General features: G+C 41.3%; 1 protein-coding gene across 2 annotated transcripts in view; it reads left to right on the top strand.

Annotated features, from left to right (window-relative positions):
• Positions 1-1,547: 1,547 nt before the first annotated feature.
• LOC115104315 (forkhead box protein K2-like) overlaps positions 1,548-21,994 on the top strand; it is a 34,389-nt gene continuing 13,942 nt past the window's right edge. For both annotated transcript variants that reach the window (XM_029625716.2, XM_029625715.2), the window contains exons 1-3: positions 1,548-2,045; positions 14,190-14,378; positions 17,148-17,298. In XM_029625716.2, coding sequence (XP_029481576.1) covers positions 1,753-2,045; positions 14,190-14,378; positions 17,148-17,298 — 633 coding nt within the window. In that variant the 5' untranslated portion in view covers positions 1,548-1,752. The remainder of the gene's footprint in view (positions 2,046-14,189; positions 14,379-17,147; positions 17,299-21,994) is intronic.

Genomic DNA, 21,994 nt, shown 5'->3' with positions numbered 1-21,994 from the left:
TATTTTTTTGAACATAATTTCATACACATAAAAACGGCAATAAAGCATAAAACACAGCATTTGAAAGTTACATTTAAATTAGTTAAAAAGTACATGTTGTTAAAATCAATAAAAACAACCATGAATAACAGTACTTTCCTTGTAGACATCAAATCTGTAAAAGCCATTTAAAATGTGTACTAATGATCTAACAAAGGTAAAACATTTTTAAGACATGAAAAACATGTTAAAAAGTCACTTTGTTAAAAGGCTGTCTTCGGTCCCTTGCACAGGAGAGGGTTGAGTCCTTATCAAACTCGCCTCATCCTGCTCCTCTGAATAAATTACCGTCCCGTCTGACAAGGTAGATATGCAATCCAAAGCCATACTGATAGATATGCAATCCAAACCACTATCAGTACTTGTCACTAGAGGTGTGATCATGGTCTTCTTGCAAAGAGGTGTTGATGTCTTCACCCTCCCCTCCACCACCATCCTCTGTTTACAAACAACCCTGGATTGGGCGGGGCATTGATTCCAATTGGTGACGTCATCATGAAACGCACATGTTTTCATGCTGCAAGGCCACAGCGAGTCCCAAAAGACGTTGTAAAATAAACGAGCATTCGGTCCAGTATTCTTACCTGGTGTTTGGGTCGAAATTATATACTGTATTTTCGTAATGAATGTTTCTAAAATGATGTTAAAGCTTTCAGACTGCTTTGACCTCTATAATTTACGAGAGGGGTCTCAGGGCATTCTGGGTACCATAACACAAATGGGCAAACTGCTGCAAACGGTGTCCTATCCAATACCAGGCATGGAATCCGTAGTAATCCTGGTGGTGGATCATAATGTATAGGCGTTGGATAGTGACTATTGTGGAAATTGTCTCAGTGTTTATTCTCGTCCTATACCAGCCATTCTTCCGATTGGCAATTTGTTCATCCAAAATGTCAAGCTTGTTCATACTTTCGGTTATATGGGACATGTTGCTTTGAATATGTAAACATGCAGTGCAAAATCACAACGTCATCATCAACATAAATGTTGTTTTACGAATAATCCAATTATATGGTAACAAAAAGAACACTCAAAAAGCATGGAATCGTTGTCATCTTGGCAATGGCATCGTTTTAATTTTCTTTTAAAAACGATAGTGCGGGGACTTTACATCTCGCCACGCATAATACAAGTCGTCACTACATACCACAGCCACAAAGTCATAAGCCCCGCCCGTTTCTACAATTTATCTTTTTTTAAATGTGATTTTAAACCTAACCACATTGTTAACCGTATGCCTAACCGTAACATTAAATTAAGACCAAAAATTACATTTTAGTTTTCATGAATTTTTAACATATAGACAATTTTGACTATATGTGGTAATTATTGACAATACAACGCGCGTACGCTACAGTTCAACCAACCTTGAGTCAATGATCAGCGGTTTCTTGTGTCTGATTGGTCTTCTCTTTGTAGCGTCAAGTGCCTGTTAATTCTTTATTGGGTTATTGGATTGTCAATCGTGGTATATCCACATGTTGTGTTGTTTGGTTGGAGCCTTCTCCTACCCTTTCTCTCTGTGTCGCGGCGCTGGGTTGGAGCCGCTGTCCCTGGTCTGGCACGTTCCCTTAAATTTTTGTGTTAAATTTGATGCCCCCCTTTTTTTGATTCGACAATTTGCGACGGCATTTGAAATACCTACACGGGCATCTCCATACCGTTGTTTTTTTAATAAGCATTTGTCAAATATACCCTTTATCTTGTAAAATGGCGGTGTTAAGCGGGTCGTCTGGGCCGGTTGCCCGGCTTGAGGGCCGTGAATTCGAATACTTGATGAAAAAGCGCTCGGTGACTATCGGTAGGAACTCGTCTCAGGGCTCGGTGGATGTGAGCATGGGTCATTCCAGTTTTATTTCTCGAAGACATCTCGAAATATTCACTGTTAGTGACGATAGCACTGGTGGTGGAGACTTCTACTTGCGATGCCTCGGCAAAAATGGGGTGTTCGTGGATGGAGTGTTCCTCAGACGGGGTGCCCCTCCTCTACAACTACCACGAATGTAAGTTCAACATGTATCTGTGTTTAGAATAACTAGCTAGTTATCTTTGTTTTGAATTACCACAAAGCACGTGCTGTTGCAGCAAGACTAAGGGGTGGTGTTTGCCATGTAGGTTCATCTTTGCTAGTTAATTAACGTCAGCTAGATAGTGTTTGTCAGATACTAGTAGCTACATGTTATGAACTGCCCTCCCATTGTTATAAAATATCTTCTGAATTAAGACAGACAAATGTAACTAGCGATATTCGAACTTGATTCTACAGCACATTGTCTGTCGGCCAGCTTTCAGTTGATTTGGGTTATTATTGTAACTAACTAGCGGTGTACTTGGTCATACAGGTAAACAATGTCATATAGTTCTGTGCAAGTGTTTTGTTAGTCAGGTAGATATGATCGATGGTTTGTGGATGGCTACGTTGCTTGTAGGCCTGTATCTTTATAACATGTGTGATGTGCATCACTAGGCCATCACTCAATTGAACATTTCTGATCCGGGCCATTACGGGTCAGCTTTGCACAACTCGGAAGATATATGTTTTGGTTTAGTTTGCTCCATTCACAAAATTATAATGGCAGGTCACAAAGGCTAACGTTACAATACATAACAAATGGTCTCCTCAAAATATTCACTGTTTTCCTCTTGCCATCACGGTAACATTACTCTATTCTCTTAGACCGATTTGAATTCCATAATACTAAAATGAGATTCTATTTCTATGCCAAATTCCCGGTATGCATAGATTGTTTTGTCAGATTTGCCCCATTTTATTCTGAAGAAACTTGCAAGAAACTTGTAAAATACACTCCAATCCAACTCAACCATTAAATCTGAAGACAACCCTGTATTTAATTAGGAAAAGTCATTATTGTGCCATAATCCACTTTTGAATGTTTGATGCATAATTCGCAACAAAATTTAGTGGGCTGCTGGGGCTCATTCATTCATTGGTCAGTTGCATACAAACACAAAGCTGCATTCTTAAAGCAGCAGTCAGCAGTAGAAACAATAACAAAGCGGCCTCCGCAACCCTGTTTCGGTAAAAAGCTACGGGATGGGGCTGGAGAAATCTAAACACTCTCAAATTCATATATAGAGCTATGGATGCAAGGACTGACAATCCAAAATTATAGTTTTAAACATGTTTTGAGGGTATGGGTGTGTTCGTATATTCACCCTGGATTGCCAGAGTGCGCACAAATTCAGAGTGTTGTCAGCGCACACTGGACGCTCTGCCCGAGGAGTAGGGCTGATCCAAGCGTTCTGACCTCACATCAGTCAATCACCCAAACTAACTGGCTAAAGTTGGCTAACTTGCTAGCTACTTCCAGATACAAATGAGAGAACACATCACTCTGACCATTTCTAGCGCCCTAGCAGATTTAGAGCGTTGGTGACTGTAACCGCTGCTGTCAACAATTTTAATATTTTTATTGCCAACGTTTACTGACAGGTCATATTCAACTGATGTTGCACTGTTTGTAAATTCTTCAGTTATTCTGCACTCTGGTACACTACAATGAGCGTGCTCTAAAATTGGTGTAAAAAGCCAGAGTGAACACCCTATATAGTGTTTGCTTGCATTTACTTTGACAAACATGAGTAAAACATGTTTATATTTTGGGTTGTGATGGAGTACGACATGAGACAAGTTATATTATTAAAGAATCAGTGGGGTACATATAATTCATTTATACGTTCAAAAAGGGATGTAGCAACTGCTCATTGCCCCTTTAACTGACCACCCAGTCTTCTTACCCATTCATACACTGTATCACAGCATTTTAGACTGAAGAGATGTTGATTCCTAACTAAGAAGCACAGTGGGCTCAAATTCCCTTATCGATCAGGTTGATGTGATTTAAAGAGCTTTAAATCAGGGGTGTGTTTTATACGCTCACATCTACAGCTTCAAGAAAACCTTGTGATGTCCTTATTTTGGAATTGGGCTGTATGTGTATAATGACTATAGTAGCCCACCCTACCTAAGGCAAAGAATGATCAGGGAAGTGGACAGACAGTCTTGGCTTGGAGAGCTCTGGACTGGGGTTCTTTATGTCCGCTAGATTCCAACAGAATGACAAATTGCCAGAATGAAGCAGTCACTGCTGCCCAGCCCTCCATGTTGTTGCTCTCACACGCCTACATAATTACTCCATGGCATAGTCTTGCCATGACTGTTTACATCCTAACTGAATCTGTGTAAAGTGGTTATATTAGTTTGATGCTCATTGTTTTGTCTCATTGGGATGTTGTGTGTTTTTAGGATAATCTGCAGGGATGATTATTTTGGGGGTAAAAAAGGGAAAGTAATAGAGAATAATTATTCTCTCTGCTGCCCTGAGCTTGGATATTTTTTTAATCTTTTGAGGGTCCATTGTGTTCTACCTCCTGGCATAACATAGCAACTGCATTTGCTTTTACAAAATGTTTGGTCTCATTGAGCAAGGAGGGATATTGGCAAAGGAGCCTGAATGTTAAAAAGCATTGAGGCTGTGGGAAAACTCAGCTCTTTGCAAAATGACTTTGGATTTCCATGCAAGCTTATCATCTTAACCAAGCTTCTTTTGTTGTTGAAAACATTTAAGTATGAAATCATTGAAGCAGATAGTAGACTATATAATAACATTAATTGTCTGGTAGGGGGGTGGGTTTTGTGGTCTAGTGGAATTCTTTACCTCAGGTAGTACAGATTGGGGGTCTGGTGGCAAAAGGAATTCTGTTTGTTGTTTTGTATGCGTCTGTGCCTGACTGATAGAGGATCAGTGAGCCCCCAACACACACACACACACAAACCGAACGTTGTAAAAGCAATGTGTGTTGCCTTTGGTCACACACAGCACTCTGTGAGGAATGTGATGTCTCAGAGCTCAGCATTCCTGTATCAAAGACACCCTGATGGTTGCCATGTGAGTGTGCTGTGCTGAGCACAATGTTGATGGTGCTGTTCTTGCTATTAGGTGATTTTCCCCCTCCCTCAATAGCAGGAACAACACCAACAGTGGTCAGAACCAAGTAATATCAGGATGTAAGATGGCACATAAACCCAACAACTTAAACAACTAATTTCTCTGAACTAGAGGTCGACCGATTATGATTTTTCAACGCCGATACCGATTACTGGAGGACCAAAAAAAAGCTGATGCCGATTTTCGTGTGTGTAATAAATGACAATTACAACAATACTGAATGAACAATGAACGCTTTTATTTTAACTTAATATAATACGTCAAATCAATTTAGTCTCAAACAAATAATGAAACTTATTCAATTTGTTTTAAATAATGTAAAAACAGTGTTGGAGAAGAAAGTATGTGCGATGTAAAAAAGCTAACGTTTAAATTCAAGAACATATGAAAGCTGGTGGTTCCTTTTATCATGAGTTTTCAATATTCCCAGTTAAGAAGTTTTAGGTTGTAGTTATTATTGGACTACTACTGCCTATACCATTTGTATTTCATATACCTTTGACTATTGGATGTTCTTAAAGATAGTTTAGTATTGCCAGCCTAATCTCAGGAGTTGATAGGCTTGAATTCATAAACAGCGCTGTGCTTCAAGCATTGCTAAGAGCTGCTGTTTGAATGAATACTTACGTGCAGTGCTTGCTGCTGCCTACCACCGCTCAGTCAGAATGCTCTATGAAATATCAAATCATAGACTTAATTATAATAAACACACACCAATACGAGCCTTAGGTCATTAATGTGGTCAAATCCGGAAACTATCACTTCGAAAACAGAACGTTTATTCTTTCAGTGAAATACGGAACCGTTCTGTATTTTATCGAACGGGTGGCAACCCTAAGTCTAAATATTACTGTTACATTGCACAACCTTCAATGTTATGTCATAATTATGAACAATTCTGGCAAGGTAATTACTGTCCTTGTTAGGAATAAATGGACATTCAACAGTTCGCAACGAGCCAGCCGGCCCAAACAGCTGCATATACCCTGACTCGCTTGCACTGAACGTAAGAGAAGTAACACAATTTCCTAGTTAATATTGCCTGCTAAACATGAATTTATTTTAACTATGCAGGCTTAAAAATATATACTTGTGTATTGATGTTAAGAAAGGCATTGATGGTTAGGTATGTTATTGCAACGATTGTGTTTTTTTTTTCGCGAATGCACTTTTGTTAAATCATCACTTGTTTGGCGAAGTTGAAGTAGGCTGTGATTCGATGATAAATTAACAGGCATCGCATTGATTATATGCAACGCAGAGCAAGCTAGTTAACTACACATGGTTGATGATATTACTAGTTTAACTAGTGATTATGTGAAGGTTGATTTAAAAAAAAAATTTTTTTTAAAAGATGTTTAATGCTAGCTAGCAACATATCCTGCAGCCACAACGTCCTTTCGATGCTGCGCTCTCGTAACAGCTGGTTACCCCGCCACGCAGCCTCCTCGTGGATTGCAATGTAATCGGCGTCCAAAAAGGCATATTACCGATTGTTATGAACACTTGAAATTGGCCCTAATTAATCGTCCATGCCTCTACTCTGAACATCACCAAATTCACTGAGGATACATTACATAGGATGAAGAAACAATACACCGACCTCAGCCCCTTACTACATGGGGAACGAATACTGTATACTCGTTGTTGCGTGGGATCTGCATGGTGTGTGTGTGTGTGTGGGGGGGGGGGGGGGTACTTGGTGACTTTACACCATTTCTTTGGATTCCTCATGTCTAACTCATTGTTAGAAAAAGTTTGATCCGAATCAAATCTTAGGTGCTATATTTATTGAATATTATATGAATCCTCTAAATTAAAATGGCCAGTTGGGTTCAATCGATTAGCTCAATGTTGCAGGAATGCTAATCTTCTTTTTTCAACTTTATTTAACCAGGTAGGCAAGTTGATGCCAAGATAAAGCAAAGCAGTTGGACACATGGAATAAAACAAACATACTGTCAATAATACAGTAGAAAAATAAGTCGATATACAATGTGAGCAAATGAGGTGAGATAAGGGAGGTAAAGGCAATAAATAGGCCATGGTGGCGAAGCAAATACAATATAGCAATTAAAACACTGGAATGGTAGATTTGACAGATGAGTGTGCAAAGTAGAAATACTGGGGGTGCAAAATAAATAAATACAGTAGGGGAAGAGGTAGTTGTTTGGGCTATTTATACATGGGATATGTGCAGTGATCTGTGAGCTGCTCTGACAGCTGGTGCATAAAGCTAGTGAGTGAGATAAGTGTTTCCAGTTTCAGAGATTTTTGTAGTTCGTTCCAGTCATTGGCAGCAGAGAACTGGAAAGAGAGGCGGCCAAAGGAGGAATTGGCTTTGGGGGTGACAAGTGAGATATACCTGCTGCAACGCGTGCTACAGGTGGGTGCAGCTATGGTGACCAGCGAGCAGAGATAAGGCAGGACTTTACCTAGCAGGGTCTTGTAGATGACCTGGAGCCAGTGGGTTTGGCGACGAGTATGAAGCGAGGGCCAGCCAACGAGAGCGTACAGGTCGCAATGGTGGGTAGTATATGGGGCTTTGTCGACAAAACGGATGCCACTGTGATAGACTGCATCCAATTTGTTGAAGTAGGGTGTTGGAGGCTATTTTGTAAATGACATCGCCAAAGTTGAGGATCGGTAAGATGGTCAGTTTTACGAGGGTATGTTTGGCAGCATGAGTGAAGGATGCTTTGTTGCGAAATAGAACGCCGATTCTAGATTTCATTTTGGATTGGAGATGTTTTATGTGAGTCTGGAAGGAGAGTTTAGTCTAACCAGACACCTATGTAGTTGTCCACATATTCTAAGTCAGAACTGTCCAGAGTAGTGATGCTGTACGGGTGGACAGGTGCGGGCAGCGATCGGTTGAAGAGCATGCATTTAGTTTTACTTGTATTTAAGAGCAGTTGGAGGCCACGGAAGGAGAGTTGTAATTGCATTGAAGCTCGTCTGGAGGGTTGTGTCCAAAGAAGGGCCAGAAGTATACAGAATGGTATCGTCTGCGTAGTCGGAATAGAGACTCACCAGCAGCAAGGGCGACATCATTGATATTTTCAGAGAAAAGAGTCGGCCCAAGAATTGAACCCTGTGGCACCCCCATAGAGATGGCCAGAGGCCCGGACAACAGGCCCTCCGATTTGACACACTGAACTCTGTCGGAGAAGTAGTTGGTGAACCAGGCAAGGCAATAATTTGAGAAACCAAGGCTGTTGAGTCTGCCAATGAGGATGTGGTGATTGACAGAGTCAAAATCCTTGGCCAGGTCAATGAATACGGCTGCACAGTATTGTTTCTTATCGATGGCGGTTAATATATAATTTAGAACCTTGAGCGTGGCTGAGGTGCACCCATGACCAGCTCTGAAACCAGATTGCATAGCGGAGAAGGTACAGTGGGATTCGAAATGGTCGGTGATCTGTTTGTTGACTTGGCCTTCGAAGACCTTAGAAAGAAGGCTAGGATCAATATAGGTCTGTAGCAGTTTGGGTCAAGAGTGTCTCCCCCCTTTTGAAGAGGGCGATGACCGCAGCTGCTTTCCAATCTTTGTGAATCTCAGATGACACAACAGAGGTTGAACAGGCTAGTAATAGGGGTTGCAACAATTTCGGCAGATAATTTTAGAAAGAGCGGGTCCAGATTGTCTAGCCCGGCTGATATGTGGGGTCCAGATTTTGCAGCTCTTTCAGAACCTCAGCTGACTGGATTCGGGAGAAGGAGAAATGGGGGAAGGCTTGGGCGAGTTGCTGTGGGGGGGTGCAGTGCTGTTGACCAGGATAGGGGTGGCCAGTTGGAAAGCATGGCCAGCCATAGAAAAATGCTTGTTGAAATTCTCAATAATAGTGGATTTATTGGTGGTGACAGTTTCCTATCCTCAGTGCAGTGGGCAGCTGGGAGGAGGTGTTCTTATTCTCCATGGACTTTGCAATGTCCCAGAACTTTTTGAGTTTGTTGCAGGAAGCACATTTCTGCTTGAAAAAGCTAGCCTTGGCTTTTTTTAACTGCCTGTGTATATTGGTTCCTAACTTCCCTAAAAAGTTTCATTTCATGGGGGCTGTTCGATGCTAATGCAGAACGCCACAGGATGTTTTTGTGTTGGTTAAGGGCAATCCGGTCTGGAGAGAACCAACGGCTATATCTGTTCCTGGTTCTAAATTTCTTAAATGGGGCATGCTTATTTAAGATGGTGAGGAAGGGATTTTTTTTAAATAACCAGGCATCCTCTACTGACGGGATGAGGTCAATATCCTTCCAGGATACCTGGGCCAGGTCGATTAGAAAGGCCTGCTCGCTGAAGTGTTTCAGGGAGCGTTTGATAGTGATGAGTGGAGGTCGTTTGACCACGGACCCATTACGGATGCAGGCAATGAGACAGTGATCGCTGAGATCTTGGTTGAAAACAGCAGAGGTGTATTTAGAGGGCAAGTTGGTTAGGATGATGACTGAGGGTGTCCGTGTTTACGGCATTGGGGTTGTACCTGGTAGGTTCATTTATAATTTGTGTGAGATTGAGGGCATCAAGCTTAGATTGTAGGATGGCCGGGGTGTCACAGTTTAGGTCACCTAGCAGCACAAGCTCTGAAGGTAGATGGGGGGGGCAATCAGTTCACATATGGTGTCCAGAGCACAGTTGGGGGCAAAGGGTGGTCTATAGCAGGCGGCAACGGTGAGAGACTTGTTTTTAGAGAAGTGGATGTTTAAAAGTAGAAGTTCAAATTGTTTGGGTGCAGACCTGGATAGTAGGACAGAACTCTGCAGGCTATCTCTGCAGTAGATTGCAACACCGCCCCCTTTGGCTGTTCTATCTTGTCTGAAAATGTTGTCGTTAGGGATGGAGATTTCAGAGTTATTGGTGGTCTTCCTAAGCCAGGATTCAGACACGGCTAAGACATCTGGGTTGGCAGAGTGTGCTAAAGCGGTGAATAAAACAAACTTAGGGAGGAGTGATAGAGGAATTCTAAATTCCTTTATGCTTTAATTGCCAAAATCAATTAGCACTCATTTCTAATTCATTAATGAATTGTACGTTCATTAATTATGCATGAAGTAGATCGAGACCAGTCTTAAAAGCCAGGTAAAGAGCGTTTAATTCCAGAGAGTACTGACCCAAAATACAAAGAACATTACATTTTAAAGAAAGAAGACATAAAATGACGTCATCAGTTTCACACCCTCTCCCAGCCTTACAATGGCGTAGTATTCGGTCCTGGAGATAGGTTGGAATGTAGTTTATGAGGGGAGTGAAACTGTCTAAAGGATATACTTCTCTCCACTAATGGAATCCAACCAAAACATTCTTATCTGTTTGAAAAACTATCTTATCCCTCCTTCTTAAATTCCCCAGGAGACACAGACAATTAATTCATTTCTGCTTACATTTTCATTAACAGCTCAACTAAAAACTCACTTTTCAAATCATAACATAATAGTATTAGAATAAATGGTTCTAATCATTAATGTATACATAATTGATCATCTAAATTATAATTTCCTCTAACAGGAGGCTTCTAACATGCATGAAACCAAGGCTTTTACTGTTACATCAGTCATCAAACGAGAGCGCCTGGGGAATAGGAGTGGAGCTAGGCACTGCATGGCCTTGATTCATCTCTACATCGACAGAGGAGGAGTAGGATACGGGTACGGCTAAAAGCCATGAGAATTGGTCGTCTAGGACGTCCGGAACGGAGAGTAAAAGTAGCAGGTTTCTGGGGGCGATAAAATGGATTCAAAGTATAGTGTACAGACAAAGGTATGGTAGGATGTGAATACAGTGGAGGTAAAACCTAGGCATTGCGTGATGATGGAAGAGATATTGTCTCTAGAAACATAATTGAAACCAGTTGATGTCATCGCATGTGTGGGTGGTGGACCTGAAGAGTTGGATAAGGTATAATGAGCAGGGCTTGAGGCTCTACAGTGAAATAAGCCAATAAACACTAACCAGAACAGCAATGGACAAGGCATATTGACATTAATGAGAGGCATGCTTTGCCGAGTGATCATAAGGGTCCAGTGAGTAGTGAGGTTGGTTGGGGTCACGGTGATTCAGACAGCTAGCCGAGCCATGGGTAGCAAGCTAGCAGAAGATGGTCAGTTTTTAGACACCCCGTGCATTTCCATTGGTAGATTAGTGGGTTCCGTGTGTTAGATGGGACCAATCCAATTGTCAATATAGTTGTAGTTATAGGGGCCCAAGAAGATTGTTCGATAGACCTGTTCAGATAGCAGCCGATATGTTCAAGACAACTTACGATTAGCGGGCTGCATTTAGCAGATAGGCGTTCAGGTTACGTCGCGATGGAGGGGCCAGTTGAATAACTCCCTCGGGCAGATAATGTCGGAATTCCAGTCATGAAGGCCCGGTGGGGCTTCGCATCGGCAGTAAAACGGGTCTGGATCGGTTATTGTAGCCCAGGAGTGGCTGATGGAACTCTTCAACTGGCTAGCTCTGGGATAATTGGTGTTTGCATCAGCGAGTGCTCTGGAAAGGCAGCTTGCCAGTTACAGCAGTGCATCCCCTGAACGATAACGAAGAGTTAACGTTAGATGAGAAGCCTGACCATGGAGACGGGGGTGAGAAGGTGATGAATTGTACTTCATGAGCTGTAACCGAAAAACTAATGGCATTTGGAAAGTTTGTGTTGAGAGAGAAAGTGTGGTGGAACAAGTATTAGCATTGTTAAGTATCTTGCTAGCTGGATCGAATTCTCAGTTAGCTATCCAGAGAAATGTTGAGCGACATTAGCCAACTTATCTGATCAAATTATTGAGTTTATGGTGTGAAAATTAGCTTGCTAATAAAGTAGCCAGCTAACTTTACAATATCAAATGAGCTAACATTAGTAACCTAACCAATTCTCTATAGTATTAACTGGTGTATGACTCCTTGCCGTTCCTCAAGTTATAACGCGTTAGTTGCTTACTGGACCCTGGCAATCTATGTGAAATGTTAACTAGCTAAAGAACTAACCACTATCTGTTAACCACATACTGTAGAGGGAAAACAATAGTTAATTTTCAGAATGAGAGAATTAGGTGAAAATGAGGCGTTGCTTGTTAAACAAGTACATTCAGGGTGTGGAGCTGGGCCTGGTTTAAGCTGGATGCCACTATAGAGGTGAAAGGAACACCACACACTTTCCCTCTTTCTCACTTTTGCTGGCACATTGTAGAACAGATGTCCCACAGGCAGAACGTGTACAATGTAATAATGTGCAGTGCGGCCCAAAGATATTGTTTTTGTTGTGTTGAACTTGACAGTAACACATGTGAGGGGGATTATAATTTAACTCGGTGAACTTATTTTTGCACACATGTAGCCTTGTGCACTTGATCAATGTCTATTGTGACTACTATAATAGAGCAAAAACAGAATGCCTGTTTCATTCTATGTCTACTTTAAAATGTTTTTTTCCCATGTGCAATATGTGTGTGTGGTCACAAGCATTCTATTATAAAGGCTGTCATGGCTAACTGCAATATTAGTGTATTGTTTTTTTTTTCTCAACTTGAGTGTCATTTGCAGTGAAGTCTAGGCAACATAACATTGGATTTCTTTCTTTACATTTTTAAGCTGGGAGTTAGGTTCACTTTAACCACTTTATTTTACACTGAGACAGATCATTTTCTTGTTAACCTGCATTTCTCCCTAGCAAGGATGTTTTGCATGTTTCAGTGCCCTCACAAGTTTGCATCCCTGAGTTTGCTGGTAACTAGTTTTGAAAAAACATGTTTTCCCACTAGACACTAGCTACGTGTGGTCTGTGTAATGAGGTCATCAACACCCCCCTATTTCATCAAGTAATTTAGTTTCCCATGCTCTTTGTTGACAGGGGTGTTACATTGGTCCTGAAAGGGTGTTGGAGTGCATATGCATAATTGAAGTGTCTGGCTTCACCAGGCTGGTTCCCAGCAGTTTTTCACCCTCTGAGTAGCAATGCTAATTTGAGACTTGGGTGTCAGGGACACTGTCCTCTCTGAATGTGCTCTATGCCAGCTCTGTTGGGGCTTGACAACAAGTGCTGCAGCACCTGGCATCCGGACCAAAAGAAAGCAGGGCTGGCATAACAATCTGGGCCTCCATCTCTCTCTGGGATGAGGTGATGGAGCCTGATCCTGCACTGATTGTATATGGACATCTCCATTCTAGGCATTCACACTGCTTGTTGGTTACCCCACAATGAAAATGTGTGTTTGATTCGGCTACCACAGCCTATATTTAGCCTGAGCCTCTGGAAGCAACGTCAGCACAAGAACCGTTTGTCAGGAGCTTCATAAAATGTGTTTCCATGACTGAGCAGCCTTACACAAGCCTAAGATCACCATGCGCAGTGCCAAGTGTCAGCTGGAGTGGTGTGAAGCTCGCTGCCATTGTACTTTGGAGCAGTGGAAACTCGTTCTCTGGAGTGATGAATCACACTTCACCATCTGGCAGTCCGATGGACAATTCTGGGTTTGGTTGATGCCAGGAGAACACTACCTGCCCCAATGCATAGTGCCAACTTTAAACTTTGGTGGAGGAATAATGGTCTTGGGCTGTTTTTCATGGTTCAGGCTAGGCCCCTTAGTTCCAGTGACTGGAGATCTTAACGTTACAGCATACAATGACATTCTAGACTTCTGTGCTTCCATCTTTGTGGCAACAGTTTGGGGAAGGCCCTTTTCCTGTTTCAGCATAACAATGCGAGGTCCATATAGAAATTATTTGTCGATCGATGTGGAAGAACTTGACTGGCCTTCACAGAACCTTGACCTCAACCCCATCAAACACCTTTGGGATGAATTGGAACGCCGACTGCGAGCCAGACCTAATCACCCGTGCCCAACCTCACAAATGCTCTTGTGGCTGAATGGAAGAAGTCCCCGCAACAATGTTCCAACATCTAGTGGAAAGCTTTTCCAGAAGAGTGGAGGCTGTTATAGCAGCAAAAGGGGAACCAGCTCCATATTAATGTCCATGATTTTGGAATAAGATGTTCGATGAGCAGGTGTCCATATAATGTAGTGTATAACGAAAAAGACATTACATACCAAATACTTTTTACAGTTTACATACATTTTTAACAACATTAACATGTAGTGTGTGGCTGCTCAGAGGCCACATAGACTGGAAGGTTGCATTACATTGTGTGGTAGGTGAATTTGAACCTTTTCTCTTTTTCTCTGCAGGTGCATTTTCAGGTTTCCCAGCACAAACATCAAGATCACATTCACAGCCCTGTCCAGTGGAAAGAGGGAGAAGCGTGAGGCGCCTGAGTCTCCAGTAAAACCAGTCCACATCTCTCCACTCACCATAAACATTCCAGACAACATCGCCCACCTCATGAGCCCCCTGCCCTCACCCACCGGCACCATCAGGTACAGTAACAGTAGGCCTGGGCCTCAGTTAACCTTGAGATTACTTATTATCATACTGGCCTGGTGGCTAATGCTTTGTTTATTGAACTCTAGGGGAAGCTGTGAACCAGGCTCAGGTTGCAGCTTGGGTCACCTCCTAACCTACACAATCTGTCCAACACAGCTTTATTGTGTGTACTTGTTAAGCCTATCTGTGTGCAGCCTGTGGCAGTCTTCACTTAGCTGCTGTGTGCGTGTTGTCTGAAAAATACATGGCTTCTAGCAATGTTAATTTTGACAGCTGTTTTAGTTTTAATACCTTTTATTCTCAGTCACAGTTGAATAATTTCATCCTTTGTTAGTTATTATTAGTAGACTAAAACTCTGGGCAGTTTATCTAGTTTAAGTCACAGCCGTTTAAGTCACATAGTAAGTGCATTTTTTCCCGATTCGAAAAAATATATATAATTTTTTTTTTTTTAAATTAGGAATATTTAGGCTACCTCTAACTTCCATCATGTGCACATTCCTTGAAAAGGGGGGGAATTGAGCTTTACAAAATGCCAGGAGTATTACTGTACTACTAATATTCAACAAATAGCATTTGTTTTTTCCATAGCAAAGGTTAGTTCAAGTCAAGAGCCCTGTAGGCTTGGGTGGTATACTGTATAACGGGGTATTTGGAAGAAGCAACGGGAGGATTTTTCAAAACCGTCAACTATTTATTTGACGTTTCAGTGAATTTGAATATTTATAGCTACTTTTTATGTTAATACCTGCAGTCAATTTGTGCAATACATTACGAGATAAAGCATATCGCATTCTTCATTTCACCGGTCACATTATTTTACGTGATGTAGCTTACCGTAGTTCCCCAGAACAGTTGAGCCAGTCATGTGTTTGTTTGGAAGTAGCACAATTGGAGAAAGCCATGTGGTGAGTCCACAGCATTCTATATTGATCGGCGAGTCTCTGTTGTGCGGCGCACATGAGGTGACGAAGCCATCAGATATCTTATATTGACTTTCTGTCAGAAGTCAGAGTGCTAGATGAGTTCTGTACCAGATGTCGACTGATTATGATACTGATTATTGGAGGACCAAAAAAGCCGATACCGATTAATCGGCCAATTTTTTGTTGTTGTAATAATGACAATTACAACAATACTGAATAAACACTTATTTTAACTTAATATAATACATCAATAAAATCAATTTAGCCTCAAATAAATAATGAAACATGTTCAATTTGGTTTAAATAATGCAAAAACAAAGTGTTTGAGAAGAAAGTAAAAGTGCAATTTGTACCATGTAAGAAAGCTAAAGTTTAAGTTCCTTGCTCAGAACATGAGAACATATGAAAGCTGGTGGTTCCTTTTAACATGAGTCTTCAATATTCCCAGGTAAGAAGTTTTAGGTTGTAGGAATTATAGGACTATTTCCCTCTATACCATTTATATTTCATTAACCTTTGACTATTGGATGTTTTTTCGGCACTTTAGTATTGCCAGTGTAACCGTATAGCTTCCGTCCCTCTCCTCGCACCTACCTGGGCTCGAACCAGGAACACAACGACAACAGCCACCCTAGAAGCAGAGTTACCCATGCAGAGCAAGGGGAAGAACTACTAGAAGGCTCAGAGCGAGTGACGTTTGAAACGCTATTAGCGCGTGCTAACTAGCTAGCCATTTCACTTACGAGCCTGCTGCTGCCTACCACCGCTCAGACTGCTCTATCAAATATCTAATCATAGACTTAATTATAATATAATAAGCACACAGAAATACGAGCCTTAGGTCATTAATGTGGTCATATCCGGAAACTATCATCTCGAAAACAAAACGTTTATTCTTTCACTGAAATACAGAACCGTTCCGCATTTTATCGAACGGGTGGCAACCTTAAGTCTAAATATTACTCTTACATTGCACAATCTTCAATGTTATGTCATAATTATGTACAATTCTGGCAAATTAATTACGGTCTATGTTAGATAGAAATGGTCTTCACACAGTTTGCAACGAGCCAGGTGGCCCAAACGGCTGCATATACCCTGACTCTGCTTACACTGAACGCAAGAGAAGTGACACAATTTCAGGCACCGCATTGATTATATGCAACGCAGGACAGGCTAGTTAACTACACATGGTTGATGATATTACTAGTTTAACTAGTGATTATGTTAAGATTGTTATGAACACTTGAAATCGGCCCTAATTAATTTGCCATTACGATTAATCGGTCGACCTCTAGTGCGAATCACCCATGAATTCCTACTAGCACATCTGCCAATCAGCTACGGCGCATTGCACCAATGATGGAACTGCTCCAGATACATTGAAGAATGGGAAAAATATTGTTTTCATTTGATTCTAGCCAATCATCAGTGTTTATCTCCAGATTGTTCATGTTTGCTTCAGCTAATGACAAATCCTTAAGCTTTTTCTTCTGTGTTAACTCTCAACTCAATGCCTCATGAAATGGTTTTGTTCTCCTTTCAATATGAGTTAGATAATGTGAGTATTTGCATAGGTGGTGTGTACCAGTCTGACTGCAGGCTACTGCAGGAAAGGGTACAGATAAGCTGAGCCAAGATATTTATTTTCGTGGGGCCCCTATTCCTCAGAATAGCTTGGCTAATTGTAAACCATTGCTTGATTTCAGTAGATCAATTAGGCAGTTTAGTTTGTAGCCTAAAAGTTATTATTCTTAGTCAGATAATTTTATATCTACTGTGTTTGTCATCATGCTGACTTGATGACTAACGGTCTGGTCTTCTTCTTCCCCACAGTGCTGCCAACTCGTGCCCCTCCAGTCCCAGGGGAGCGGGCTTGTCCGGCTACAGGATGGGTCGCATCGTCAGCTCTGCAGAGCTACAGCTCATAAACGACAACTCCCAGTCAGAGAACGACAAGGAGGCCTCAGGAGGGGACAGCCCCAAGGTGAGCACCACATACAGAGCATCTCCATTGAACATGCTTTTAGTCTAAGGCTAGGCTTAAATTCATCTGTGTCTGAAACTGGCATTTTTAATTTAGTGGCAATCAGCAGTTGAAAACATAAAATGTTATCCCTGCCACTGTTTTGGTAAAAAGCTGAGGGATGGGGCTGGAGAAATGTAACCGCTCTCAAATTCATAGATGGAAGAATTGACCAACCATGATATCAATATAGCTTTAATGTCATGAGGGTGTACAGTGTTTGTTTACATTTACTTTGTTTTAGTGCTGAGTAGGGTTGAACATTTTGGGGAATATTCAGAGGTGGAAACTTTCTGTGGGAATTAACGGGAATATATGGTAATTAACGGATATCTATGCAAATTAATATCAGTACCATTTAAATGTTTTTTTTGTTGCCTTGGATATATTTACCATATCATATGGAGACAGAAACATAAACCATTTACCTCATCATAAGTAAACATAATTGCAAATGGTTAAATCCTTCCAATAGAGAGAATTATGAATTGAACTTTAATGAAAAAAGTTGACTCTTCACATGGGATGATTTCACTGAACAACAAAAGAAAAGGAATATTTAATGATCCCCAATGATCCATCGCATCTCCCAAAAAAACATTTTCAACCTACATCTGTAAAATGATAGTCTAGAAACTAAAGCATTGGTTGTCTTCCTCTCATGCTTCCATGTCTTCTCCCTGGACCTCCTCCATGTCCACCTCTTGAACATCAGACTCTGAGGCCTCATCTTTACTGTCACTTTCCAACCTTGTTGAGGATGGCTTGTTGTCAGGCTCAAAAAGCCTCAAATTTGCCTGGATGGTCACCAATTTTTTTTCAACCCTTGTATTGGTCAGCCTGTTGCATGCTTTGGTGTGTGTGTGTGTGTTCTCAAACAAAGACCAGTTGCGATCTAAGATGGCTGATGTTGGTGGAATTTGGAGGATGATGGAGGCAACAGTGAAAAGAGCCTCATATCCACAAAGTCCTTTCCACCAGGGACTGATGAGATATGTTGGCATGACTGCCATATTGCATCTCCATGCCAAAGCCCTTGCTTGGAAGTTTACTTCACCAGACTGCAAATAACCTTGCCCTCATCAAGGCCAAGGTGGCGAGACACTATAGAGATGACACCATAGGCCTTGTTGATCTCTGCCCCCGACAGGATGCTCTTGCCAGCATACTTGGGGTCCAACGTATGCGGTGGTGTATATGGGCTTTAGGCAGAAGTCTTCACGCTTTCTGATGTATTTCAGAACTACAGTTTCCTCTGCTTGGAGCAACAGTGAAGTGGACAGGGCAGTATGGATTTCTTCCCTTAGATCTGAAGGCTGAGTCTGACCATCAGACTGGCATTGTCTCCCTCAATCCGTGCAATGGCTACTGTTTTAGGTTTCAGGCTGCTTAACACTCTCTCCCAAAATACATTACCCAGGAGGGTCCTCTTGAAGGGGCTGTCTATGTCGGCAGACTGTGATATATTCTTGGAGAGACTCCTTCCCCTCCAGGAGACAAACATGTCAAACACCATGACAACAAAACCCCAACATATGTTGCCAGGAAGCTTCAATGTGGTGCTCTTATTCTTCTCACTTTGCTTGGTGAGGTAGATTGCTTCTATAACTTGATGACCCTTCACATACCTAACCATTTCCTTGGCTCTATTGTAGTGTGTATCCATTGTTTTCAGTGCTATGATGTCCTTGAGGAGCAGATTCAATGCATGAGCAGCACAGCCAATGGGTGTGATGTGAGGGTAGGACTCTCCACTTTAGACCAAGCAGCCTTCATGTTTGCAGCATTGTCTGTCACCAGTGCAAATACCTTCTGTGGTCCAAGGTCATTGATGACTGCCTTTAACTCATCTGCAATGTAGAGACCGGTGTGTCTGTTGTCCCTTGTGTCTATGCTATTGTAGAATACTGGTTGAGGGGTGGAGATGTAGTTAATTATTCCTTGCCCACAAACATTCGACCACCCATCAGAGATTGCAATAGTCTGCTTTCTCTATGATTTGCTTGACCTTCACTTGAACTCTGATCTCTGCATCCAGCAATTGAGTAGATACAGCATATCTGGTTGGAGGGGTGTATGCTGGGTGAAAAACATTCAGAAATCTCTTCCATTACACATGGCCTGTGAGCACCAGTTGCATACACAGCTCGAGCAAGAAATTAATCAGCATTTCTCTGACTACGTTCCTCCATTGAGTAAAAAAAACTTCTGACTCCAGGAGGAATTGTGTTAAGGTGTCTGATTCATAATTTTCATCTTGAATAGTAGTAGAGGGACTTTTGTCAGAGGTTGCTTGTGATTGCTAAGGAAATGTTATGAACTTGGCCAGATGATTCTGCTTCTTTGGTGCATTCTTCACATACGATATGGCAAATGTACACAGCTTTTCCTTCTACATTAGCTGCAGTGAAATGTCTCCAAACGTCAGATAGGGCCTGTGGCATTTTCCTGTAAAGATTCGGGGGGGGGGAATTCCTTTTAAAAAAACAAATACAATTCCAAGTACAGATAAATACTTAGATTAAACAACTCCTTTTGTAAGATAAATGTTTATGGAAACAGGTGAATTAACACTCCTCGGTTAGCAGGCTCAAGCAAGCTAAAACCCACATGGTAGCAAAAACTAACTAGCAGAAATTGTTAAGTTAGAAATGATTTAAACGCTTTGTTGTAGGCTACCATTTACTAGTTAACAAAAAATAATGTATGTCATGTAAAATATATTCAATAGCATCTCATTAGTGTGCAAGATCTTGAGAATCAGCTGTACATGTGATGGAAGAATGCACTGTGCATGCAGAGGGTTGCAACTCCATTGACTTGGGGATAGTTTAACCAAAATATGCCACAAGACCTAGAATTGCCTTGTGTATCCTTCAAAAAGGTTCACTGTTCTAAGCTGACTTTAAAAAAATAATAATAATACAATTTAAGCCCAGGAATTTTGGGAATTTAGCTTATCTTCCCATGGAAAGTTTCCTTCGCTTTGCAACTCTAGTGCTGGGTGATTAGTGCTTTTTGGGCTCGTTTTGGTTCTATTATTAAAAAAGAATCGTGATTGTCATAACGCATACTGCATTTAAGGACAATTGTATTATGTGGATTGAATGATGTACCAACACAGAATAAAACATTTAACAAAAGTCCCATGATGGTAGTGACTGCCCATTACTGCACTTATTAACCATAATTTATTTACATTACTATTTACTTTAGAAATATTTTTTAATATTTCAGTTGTTGGGTATATTACATTTTGTTTTATTTGACTTTTTATTATTTAATTCCAAGTTATCTCATCTCTATAGCTGCTGTCTGACAAAATCAGTATTTTAATCGTTCTTGAGTAAATAAGGCATACTTTTACAACTGCTCAGTATCAACTATCAATCACTTAGATCATGTATTTTCAGGTAGAGATGCCTCTCAAAGCAACTGCTCCCTATGCCTCTCGCTCACGTGTCTTCTGTCTCTTCTCTCCCTCTGTGTGCCCCACACAGACTGGACAAGTAGGCGTGAAATTGTTTATGGTCATGTTGGTTAATTACTGCGCTAATCTATGTAGAATATTGGCCAGTAGGAAACTACAACTCTACTATATCACACAGTTTGGACGTGATCTGATTTATCTCTATTGGTTTAAGGAAATAAACATGTCTGATGTTAACACTACTTTGTTTACAAACATTGGAGTAAAACGAGTTTGGATGGGGTATGACATTTGTACTAAGCTCAAGGCATTTATAAGTTGTATTCTTCAAGAATCAATGGGTACTGCAACTGCTGATTGCCCTTTTTAAATAAGTGCACACTTGAATTAATTGGAGAGGAAAGGTAGTCATGTGTCTGCCTGTTTTGGCATTTTAACTGATGCATGTGACAAAACAAACTCATGGTTTGTTGTCATCAAATGTAATTTGTCACATGCTTCGTAGACTAACAGTGAAATGCTTACTTATGGATTATTTTCCAACAATGCAGAGTTAAAGATGAGATGAAAAATAATATACAAAATTGAGAGACACGAAGAATAAAAACCCAGTGAATTAGAAATAGCATGGCTATACATATAGGGAGTACCCGTACCGAGTCGTACAAGGGTACGAGGTAATTGAGGTAGCTATGTAATGTACACACCGGTAGGGATAAAGTGACTTGGCAACAGGATAGATAATGGGCATCAGCAGGTGTGCAAAAAATGGTAAATGCAGCTAGTCCTGGTAGCCATTTGATTAGCTATTTAGCAGTCTTGTTTAGATGTCTTGTGTCTTGGGGGTAGAAGCTGTTCAGGGTCCTGTTGATTTCAGACTTGGTGCATTGGTACTGCTTTCCGTGCAGTAGCAAAGCGAACAAGTCTGGCTTGGGTGGGTGGCTGTCTTTAACAATGTTTTGGGCCTTCCTCTGACACCGCCTGGTATAGAGGCCCCACGCGATGGTGCAGCTGTAGAACTTTTAGAGGATCTGAGGGCCCATGCCAAATCTTTTCCGCCTCCTGGGGGGGAAGAGGCGTTGTCGTGCCCTCTTCACGACTGTTGGTGTGTTTGGACCATGATAGATCCTTTGATGTGGATACAGATGAACTTGAACCTCTCAATCCACTCCACCACAGCCCTGTCGATGTGCATGGGGGTGTGCTCACCCCTACGTTTCCTCTAGT

Source organism: Oncorhynchus nerka, linkage group LG21 (genome assembly GCF_034236695.1).
Source record: "Oncorhynchus nerka isolate Pitt River linkage group LG21, Oner_Uvic_2.0, whole genome shotgun sequence".
NCBI lineage: Eukaryota > Metazoa > Chordata > Actinopteri > Salmoniformes > Salmonidae > Oncorhynchus > Oncorhynchus nerka.
The sequence above is the reverse complement of the archived record's forward strand: the minus strand, read 5'-3'. Positions and strand labels throughout refer to the sequence as shown.